The sequence below is a fragment of the Lolium perenne genome, chromosome 2, assembly GCF_019359855.2.
Source record: "Lolium perenne isolate Kyuss_39 chromosome 2, Kyuss_2.0, whole genome shotgun sequence".
Classification (NCBI taxonomy): Eukaryota; Viridiplantae; Streptophyta; class Magnoliopsida; order Poales; family Poaceae; genus Lolium; species Lolium perenne.
The window spans coordinates 307,593,168-307,603,730 of NC_067245.2; the positions used below are offsets into that span (position 1 = coordinate 307,593,168).

At 41.5% G+C, this 10,563-nt stretch overlaps 1 protein-coding gene across 1 annotated transcript; it reads right to left on the bottom strand.

The window, feature by feature from the left end:
* Positions 1-2,971: 2,971 nt before the first annotated feature.
* LOC127336905 (BRAP2 RING ZnF UBP domain-containing protein 1) lies at positions 2,972-8,223 on the bottom strand. Its single transcript, XM_051363770.2, has 12 exons — positions 7,556-8,223; positions 7,370-7,485; positions 7,182-7,290; positions 6,982-7,084; positions 6,150-6,247; positions 5,466-5,581; positions 4,578-4,806; positions 4,432-4,485; positions 4,008-4,148; positions 3,854-3,918; positions 3,545-3,599; positions 2,972-3,443 (listed from the first exon to the last, which is right to left on the bottom strand). The coding sequence occupies exons 1-12, from the start codon at positions 7,940-7,942 to the stop codon at positions 3,291-3,293; spliced, it is 1,626 nt and encodes a 541-aa protein (XP_051219730.1). The 5' UTR covers positions 7,943-8,223; the 3' UTR covers positions 2,972-3,290.
* Between the last annotated feature and the right edge of the window lie 2,340 nt (positions 8,224-10,563).

Sequence of the window (10,563 nt, forward strand, 5' to 3'; positions counted from 1 at the left end):
TTACAATCTCCCCCATTTTGGTAATTGATGACAACCACAATAAGAGGGTTTATATAATGAATATTAGAGACAAGTACGCAACTTATCCGAGAATAAGTTGTATACAAGAGGTTGTATTTGATATGGTCAAGTAACACAAAGCTACTATCCCATATCAAAACCAACTCTACTCACACAACTACAACTAATGCAAGGGATGTGAGTAGAACCAATATATATAGAGCAAACTCCCCCACAATGTATGCACGTGTGATGAACATGAATTCATTGCATACATTGTCAAGATTAACCTTTGGGACAATTTCCACTATATATATACAACCATGCAAGACATATAAATATGGAATGCATGAGAGGCAAAAACACTTAAGCACAAACCTAGCCTAAGTATAAAACCATTCCCTTAAACCCTCTAAACTTCTCCCCCATTGGCATCGATTGTCAAAATGGGTGAAAATTTTAGAAAGCCAATATAATGTGAGTTCCTCCTCAAGGTGTGCACTTCTCATAATTTGAGTGGAATCAAATGCACATATCCAATGATGAATATTTGAAGGAAGTCAAACTATATTGAGGATCAAAGATTGCACAAGGATAACATGGTGAAGGAAGCTTTAACAAATAAAGCAAGCAATCAAAGATCCAATCGGACAAACAAAGATATCATGATAAGAGAGATATAGTGCTCTTAAATAAAATAAGGAAGCTCCCCAAGGTTCGTGCATAATTTATAGTGTTTGCATTTGAATACAATATGCACAAATATTTGAATACAGTTTTTTGGGAGAATCGTGGGGCTATTAGACCTATCAAACAATGAACTTTCTGGAGAAATTCCGCCCTGTGTTTTTACTAATTATCCCATGCTCTTGACCTTGAGGGTATCAAACAACAAGCTTGGTGGTGTGGTTTTTGGTGGGATGAGTAATTTTTCCATTGAGTCAGAGTTTTTCCTAGATGGTAATAATTTTTTTTGGTACGGTGCCTCATGATCTATCAGAAGAGAATTTAAAGGTCATCGATTTGCATGATAATGAGCTTTCTGGCAAACTTGATAACTCGTTGTGGAATATGTCTTGTTTGCTGGTACTGAACCTTGCTGGCAACCGTATAACAGGGAAAGTTCATCCAGAAATTTGCGGCTTGACAAGTCTTTGACTTCTAGATATATCAAGCAACAACCTTATAGGATCTTTACCACATTGTAGTTTTGTGCTGCTCAATTATGTTAATTTTTCTGGGAATTCCTTATCTGGCGACATATCTTTCTCATTCCTAATGCATCCAGTCTGATTGCTTTGGATATTACTCACAATCAGTTCACAGGCAACCTCCATTGGGTACATTATCTTTTTTTTCGAGAAAACGCAAAAGACCTTTGCGTTTCATTTCATTGAAAAGGTAGAAGTTTGTTTACAGGTCTCCTAGGAGACAGGTTGCAAGGACTAAACATATCCTAGTGTACATCCCAATCTGGAGGGAGCGCAACTCTAAGCCCAAGGGCGCCAGCTCTAGCCCATAGGGTAGCTTCCTCCTTGATCTTGGCCATCAACCGCTGGATACATGGCTGTGCCCTATCGAAGACACATTCGTTTCTATGTTTCCATATCATCCAGGGTATCAGTAGGGCAGCGGTTCCCAGTCCCTTGCGCAGCGGCTTCGGGGTTGCATGCAGAGCTTCGTCAAGCCAATTGGTTAGCGTGGCGTCGTTGTTGCTAGGAATTCTGCATGTCATCCGCAGCCACGACAGCGTCTCATGCCAAGTTTGCTTGGAGAAGGGGCACTCGATGAGTAGGTGTCGCATGTCCTCCGGGTCTTGATCGCAAAGCAAACACCTTGGGTGGTGCTGCAGCCCACGTCTTGCCAGCCGCGCCGCGGTCCAACACCGGTCCTGAAGGGCGAGCCAGGCGAAAAATTTCACCCTGGGTGGTGCCCAGAACTTCCAAGTGTGCTTCCAGGAGGGCGATGGCGTCGAACCATGGAACGCGGCCTTGTAGGCGGAGCTCGCGGTGTACTCGCCGCTCGCAGTCCACTTCCAGAGCAAGCGATCGGGTTCATCGCTGAGAATGGTTCCCGTAACCCTTAGCCATAGCTGCAGGTATTCGCCAATCTCCTGGACCCCGACATGGGTACATTATCTTACAATATTAGGCTACTTTCATTGGGTCCAAACCTGTGCAAACTCCTGTACTTGAGGATAATTGACTCGTCTCATAACAGGCTTTCAAGTTCGTTACCAGCATGTATTGGTAGGAGTAATATATCTTTCATAGGTGCCGCATATGATAGAAATTATTCAGGCAGTCGATGAGATTTTTCTTGGACTGCTACCGTACATTCTATGGCTTAAGCGGCTTCAGCTTTGCCACGAAAAGGAACCTCTACACACTGTCGCAGTTTTTTCGTTTCGATGTCTGGCATCAATCTATCCGCAAACATGCTGGATGGAAAAATTCCTTGGGAGCTTGGAAATCTGAGCCATGTCAAATCCACCTGTCCAACAATTTCTTTGTTGGCACAATCCCTACTACCTTTGGCGTCATGGAGGAGATAGAAAGCTTGGACCTTTCCCATAATGAGTTGAGTGGACCGATACCTTGGTAGTTAACCCAGCTATCATCAGGTCTTTCAGCATGGAGAGCTACCTAACACAAACCTTCACAAGATTACACAAGGCGACATGTGTGCTGCTCCCGCTCCAGATCCTGTGGTGGAGGAAGAAGCAGGAGAAACGCATGGTGATCAGGGCTGCTGCGTTTGTGTTGCCATTTTGGGTTTGGGCCACCGTTGGGTTCTCGTTTTGCCATGCTCAGGCTGTAATCTGTCCCAAGAAAAAACTGCCAGTCATGTATGTACTCAATGTTTAAGTCTATGTCCACTTGGATTTCTGAAATTCCACTCTGGGTATGTAATGTAGACTATGGATAGTTTGCTTACCTTTTTTACACATGTTGACATAATGCTCAAACTCTGCACCTTCGAAGTGTTTATCAGATTGTAAACTAATGTGTGCTTATACATTGATACAACTTCCTGACACTTCACTGGGTATGTAATACGAACTTTGGATTTGGTTTGGTTATATTTTCTACACAATGTCCAAATTCTGTATTTTTTAAATGTTATGTAGTATCCCGATTGTAGTTTCGTTATGGACAATGTATCAGAGTGTAGCAGTGAGAAACTAACAGTAAGGAGGCTTCTCCCACAAAGTCACACCTGTCTTGCTAGTTCATTTTTTTTAGCAACTGTCTTGCTAGTTAACAAAGAGGCCAGTTGCATGGCTGCCGCTAATTCCTCCTCTTGCTTCTTGACGATCTTTTACCCTTTCCAGATTCTGATTCCATGGCCAGTGGCACCAGCATACCTCCTTTGAGATCATCAGCATGTGTACTCTTCTCTATCGATTTTTGCAACTTAATCGAGTACTTGAAGTCTTTAATCTGCAGGGAATTGCACATGGAATGTTTAGAAAAGCCCCTGTACTGAAACTCCTCTCTAAGGTGGAACTTTTACAATAAACAATAATAAATATTATAAGCACCTGTTCTTCCAGGTCAAGAATTGTATCATCCTTCAGCCTCAACTGCGCTCTCTCCCTGTGCGTGCAGATTTATCAGAAACGATACATGAATCTTGTGCTATTTTCGAATGGAATTCATACGAAATGTTACTTTAACATCCTAAATATGAGACTGTTACATGATACGTATTTATGCAGTTAGCCAAATCACTGCAAGTATCTGTTTCCATGATGCGCCCCAAAAAATTTGCATTACTTGACTTCTTTCACAATTACATATCATGAATGTAGCGAGCTGCTACTAATTTCTGGTGGAATGAACAAACATACCTTTCCTCTATTCCTTTTACTGTCTTGGACCATATATCCTGGCTCTTCATGAGTTTTTCATTCATCTACAGGATAAGGTAAAGATATCAGTTATGCCAAGACTCAAGCTGGTTATGATTAATAACTGAAAGATACATGATTTAAAGAGGCTCACTTCTGCAACTTTCTTTTTCTCCAACATAGTATTTTCAAGCTTAAGTTGCATCTCTTGAAGCTTATCATTTACAGCTTTATCCACAGCAACAGAAATGTGTTCCCTATCTTTCTTAGCGTCTGACAGAAGAGCCTCGTAATACTGCAAATATGAACATAGGCATATATATATGGTTCAGATACATACTACATTGCCCACTGTATAACAAACTATAACTCCGAAAAAAATGCTGATCTCTAGTACAGCATGTTGGATAGTGACGGTACAAAAATAGCACTCCCTCCGTCCTACTAAAGTTGTCTTAGATTTGTCAAAATTTAGATGTATCTAGACACCATCTAGTATGTATATACACATCCAAATTTAGTTAAATCTCAGACAAGTTTCATGAGACGGAGGGAGTACAAAGGAGAGAGGACTGCACCTCTCTCTGAGTTTCAAGTTGGCTTGCAAGAAGACGGTTGTATTCATCCACGATCTGTTGAGAAGAGCAGAGCACATGATTTTAAGGAACAAGATTACTAAGATGCTGTTACATAGAATCAACACAAAGAGAGCCAAAACTCTTACTGTATCAGTTTTGCTGCTAAACATAACTCCACCCATATCCGAGTCATCGTTGTCCCCAGAAAATTCACACTTTGACCTGAGCTTAGAATGTTTTGCATCGCTTTTCGAGTGATTAAGACGATGAACATAACTGTCACCGACATAATCCCAAACACGTTGAGTTTCCAAATCAAGAGAATAGCAGTGCTGAGTGTCTTTCCAGTGCCTAATTGAGTGGCCTTCTTTATACCTATATTATATATAACAAGCACAAATAAAGGGAAGGATCAGGGCATTATTGACAGAAGCAGAACTCATTTATTTAACCTCCAATGTAGTTTTCCTTTAATTGAAACTTCTACCAACTGCGTTAAATAAACATGGTAAATGCTTTAACATAGCACATAGCAGAGTGACGACGAGTTCAGACAAGGACGGAGCCAAAGCATTGGCAATGGTGTCAAGTGTCAGCACTAATGATTTTTGGAAGTTATTCGTTAGAATTGTACTCCTTCCGTCCGTGTTTAATCGACGCTGGATGTACATACAATCTGTACTACCTAGCCTTGACATCGCGTCAATTTAATAAGAACGGAGGTAGTACTAGTTACTGTTTATCTATAGAGATGAACCCATTACAATGGAGCTGACCTCCTAGGACATTTTTATCTAGTTTGTAAGTGAGTTCAGGTAAAAATGGTCAAAAGGAAACTTTTACTCCATAAAAAACATGCATTAGGGAGTCCAGGAGAAGTAGAGGTGATGATATACTTAAGCTCTACTGTAGATTTTCTTCCATCCTCATTTATATCGAGTGCAACAGTACAGCACAATAATAGCTATAACATGCTTAATTCCTGACATACTAGTCATGATAGATACAGTTTCAGTTAGGGGGTGTTAACATACCTTCCGCATCCAACAAAACCACATATCACACAGATCCAGAGGTTTTCAGAGGTCTGACAAACAGAACATGTAGGATTTGTAGGAGTTTCAGACTGCTTCTGACAAAACTGACAAACCTGAAATGGAGACAACTTTTGAGTAAAGAAAAACTATGAATAAACCCAATTGGCTAACAAACTGGTAATTTAACTCTATACTTACAAGCAACAAAGAGTGCTAGAATGAATACGTATATGCCTATAAACCAGCATTCTCACATTTATGATCTACAGTAGTAAATAAAATGAGAGCAAATAATGTTACATAATTAGATTCAAACAGCTTCCAAGAAGTCATGAACATTCAATGCTTATTTATACCAAGCTGAAGTTTATTCTTATGAGCACAAAGCACAATGTTTAATATTTAATAACCTGCAAATAATCCTGAAACTACTAGTTTCAGGGAGTCCAAGTCTTCAAATAAAATCAAACATGTGGTCTCAGAAACTACATGAATATATTGGATATTGCTGCAGAACCACTACTACTTCATTAAACAGTTCTAACAAAACGAGTAGTTCCAGTGGTAAACGGTACAGTGTAAAAATCAACAACAAGAAATAATTACTTTCATATGAGACACAGTGATTGTCGATTTCCCCATTGAACTAGTGGAACGTTGATTAAAACGATTGTTCCTTACCGGACAAGATGAACTGACCCACATTGAAACGCATGAACACTGGAAAGAATGGTCACAATTGGTTGCCACAATTCCACTGATGTCTTGATCCAACCTTTCTGGTTCACACATAAAAGATGGTAAGGAGCAGCCTGGTCATTTAATACCTTGTGCAAGATAAATAACTAAAGCGACGGCCAACAAATTCCAAACATTGAGAAGGCAAAGAGATGGAATACTGATCCCAGTAAACAGAATATGTATCTGTGCATGGATATATTTAAACAACAGAGATTCATATATAAACCATTTTTTTTATTTCCATGGATGCTGTCCCAGAATTAGATGGCATATCCACATGGGAAGTAGTCCTAGTAGCTTAAGAGGTTGCATCCATAAGGTGGCTGTAAGAGCAACAAAATAAACCATATGCATGATATTTCCCTCGAGGTGCTGTGGGTTTCGTGGGACTAAAACTCAGGAAAGACATATTCGATGTACCTCAGAGTCAGAGGTGGTATTTCTGATGACATAAGTGCCTTATCTTTTTCTGATGTCATAAGTGCCTGATCTTTTGTACTCCCTCCGTCCCAAATTAAGTGACTCGGATTTGTCTACATGCGCATGTATCTAGACGCGCTTCAGTATGTATGTACAAGTGAAAATAGACAAATATGAGTCACTTATTTTGGGATGGAGGAAATATTAGATTGCTACAATAGGAAGTTGCTCCTGCTAATGAAGAGATAACTAAAAATCGAGCGCACTTTGCATAAAACTCAAGGATGTTATACTAGCTCGTCTATATGCGTAAGAATAAGAAACATCAAAGATGGAATGAAAATAAGCTCACCAATGCAAACAGGACATGTCGGAAGCTCAGTAGATCCAACTGGTGGCACAGCGGATGGCATGTATTGCACAGCAACTATAAACAGAACATGGCACACCTCTACCTGCACCATGGAACAACAAGCACGCGCTTCCCATATTTAGCAGCAGTAATACACAAGATCAACAAACCAACTGGCACCAAATTGGCAATATTACAACCTCTGAGGACGAGAACCTCCAGCCATTGAGGTCCAGGTAGAATCCGTCGGCACTCTTTTGATCCTCAAACTCCACAAGCACGCTGTACCGGTCCTCCACCCCATCGTCGCTACGACCATGACGCCGGAGATAAGTGGTATGTGCGCATAATCAAATGCAATCAACGGCTGTATGCGCTCGAAAATTACCTGATGACACGGATCTCGGAGGCGTGCTCAACGTAGGGGCCGCAAAAACGGACGAAGTCCTCCGGCGAGACGCGGGTAGGGACGGCGAGCACAAGGAGGCGCGTGCCGCGCCATGACTGCAAGAAGGATGAAATGACGCGAAGGAAAAACGAGGAAATTAGCAAGAAATCGAGGCGGAATTGTTACCGGGAGCAGCGAGTCGGATTGGAGCGGTGGGGCGGTGGGCCCGGAGGAGGAAGAGGAGGGGGTGGCGGCGACGGCGACGGCGGAGGCGTAGGATGAGGCGGGCAAGGAGGGGGAGGAGCGGTAGAGGTGGAGGACACCGCGGGTGTGGTGGATCTTAGGGTTTCGTGCGGACGCGGCGGGGGGTACGCCGGGCAGCTCGAGAGGGGTTGTGGCGGAGGTGGTGGAGGGGAGAGGGTTGCTGGAGCGCGGGGAGATGGGATTTGATGCGGTTGCGCCGCCGCCGGCGGTGGAGCTGCTGGTTCCGGCTTCGTCGGCGTCGGCGGTGGGGAGGGCGGCGAAGGCGTCGGGCACGGGTAACTCGACGGACTCGATTAGAAGGCTGAACATGTTTTGAAGTAGCTGGTTGAACTAGCTCGGGTCGTGATGAAATCGGCTGCCGCCGTCCCTAGCTGCAGCCAGTCGAAGGTCGTCGTCGCCGCCCGCGAAGGTCTCCCCTGGTTCGGATCGATCCGGTCCGTACGGGATGCGTGGAATCCCGCCACCACCGCCGTCCCTACCTCCGACCGCCGTGAAGGTTGCAGCCGCTGCCAAACTCCTCTGCTCGGGCCGGGGTCCTCTGCTCTATCCAGGGTGGAGAGGTAACTTGAAAAATAAAACAGACAATTTTATTTGTAATTTTGTGGCGGTGGCCGGTGTATCATGTATGGGACTGCTTATGAAGAACATAAGCAAGATTTTTTTTGATGAATTATCATCCTTTAACTCAAAATAATAATATTCCTATCGTTTTTTAAGGGGGTTTTAATTTGGTAAGGGAAGTTGAGGATAAGAATAGGTTAACAAGTTCAATGACTGGATTAATATTTCTAGCTTAATGGAATTGCATAACTCCAGGAGGAGGTGCACTTGGACAAATAATCAAGTTATGCCTATTATGGCCAATATTGATAGTATCCTTGTTTCTACATGTTGGGAATCTCATTTCCCTACTGCAACCGGTGCTAGTTTTAGCCCGACCGGGTAGTGACCACACTCCCCTTGTGCTGACAGTAGGTGGCATTAGTCACAAGCAAAAATCGTTTCGTTTCGAAAAGTGGTGGATGGAGATTGAGGGTTTTAGGGAGCTCCTTAGTAAAAATTGGATGGAAAAGCTATAGATGTGTGGCAATTTAAACTGCGGAGACTTAGGAAATTTCTAAAGGGGTGGATTATTAATATAAATGTTGAGCATAAAAAGAAAAAACAAGCTTATTGACGAGTTTAATTGCCTTGATATTATGTCTGAAACAGAAACTCTATCTACAGAGGACCGTAATAGGATGAAGCACATTAGTGTTAAGCTAAATCATATGTGGTGTATGGAAGAAATTAGTGCTAGAGAAAGGTCTCGAGAGAAGGACATTATGGAGGGTGATAAGAATACAACATATTTAGATGCGGTAGCTAATCAAAGAAGGAGAAAAAAGAATATTATTTCTTTGCAAAATAAAGAGGGTATGGAGGTTAAGTCTACTCAGGAGATGTTAGATGTTGCCGTAGATTTTTACAAAAGCCTTTTTGGGAAAAAAAAGAAGATAAGATGGATATTAATCTAGATGAAGACTTTTGGGAAAGTGATGATTTAGCCATTGTGGCTGAAAATAACTTTCTGGACCATTCTTTCTCTAAAGATGAAATCAAAGAGGTTGTTTTTTACTCATATGCAGATGGAGCCCAGTCCAGACGATTTCTCCTTTTTTGTTTTATCAAAAAAATTGGGAAACCATCAATCAAGATCTCATTAACTTGTTTAGGGATTTTGAGAAGGATGAAGCTGATTTATTTAGAATCAACTTCACCATGCTTACGCTGATCCCTAAAGAAGCTGATGCAATTTCTTTGAAAAAAATATAGGCCCATTGCCTTGACGAACTGTAGTTTTAAGATTTTTGCCATAGCTTGTACTAACAAAGTGGGAAAAATTCTGATAGGCTTATCTCAACTAATCAAACAGCTTTTATCAAAGGGCGCTATATTTTGGAGAGTGTTGTTTCTGCTCATGAAATTATTCATGGCGTTCATAGTAAAAATGAGGAGGGTGTTATCTTGAAATTAGACTATGAGAAAGCGTAGGATCGAGTGGACTGGCCCTTTTTGGAGAGCATGTTAATGCAATGAGGTTTTAGCCAAAGTTGGTGTAACAAAATCAAGAACCTAGTGCAAGGAGGGTCGGTTGGGGGTGCGAATTAATAATCATGAGAGCAATTATTATCTTACGGGTAAAGGGCTCCATCAAAGAGATCCCCTATCCCCCATCCTTTTTAATTTGGTAGCATATGTTTTTACGAAAATGCTTATTAAAGCGACGCGATATAATATGATTTTGGGCTTTTGAGTAATATGAGACCGGGTGGTGTGTTCAGTCTGCAATATGTCGCTTCTATTTTTATAGAACAATGTGGAGCAAGCCCAAAAATTAAAATGGTTGTTTTCCATGTTTGAACAAATCTCAGGAACGCGAATAAACTTTAATAGGAGTGAACTAGTCCTATCAATATTCCTGTGGAGGAAGTCAATGTTTTAGCCCAAGTTTTCAGGTGTAAAGTAAATGAGTTTCCTATCAAATATCTTGGTGTGCCTTTGCACTTCGTCAAGCTAAAGAAAGAAGATATCTAGCATTTGATTGATAGTATCATCAAGAGAATTGTTGGTTGGCGTGGTCGACTACTAAACCATTCTAGCAGGCTGATTCTAATCAGATCCTGCCTAGCAAGTATAACAATTTATTTATTGTCGTTCCTAAAATTACCGAAGTGGGTTGTTAAAGCAATTAACTCACAAATGGCGCATTGTCTCTTGGGATAACCATGAAGGGCATCATAAATACCATCTAGCTAACTGGAATTTAGTGAGCATGAAACAAGAGTTTGGAGGTTTGAGGATTCCTAATATAAGAGATTTCAATATATCTCTTATGTCCTCTTGGATTAGAAGGTTTAATCAAGATGGTCATAAAATATGGAAATATA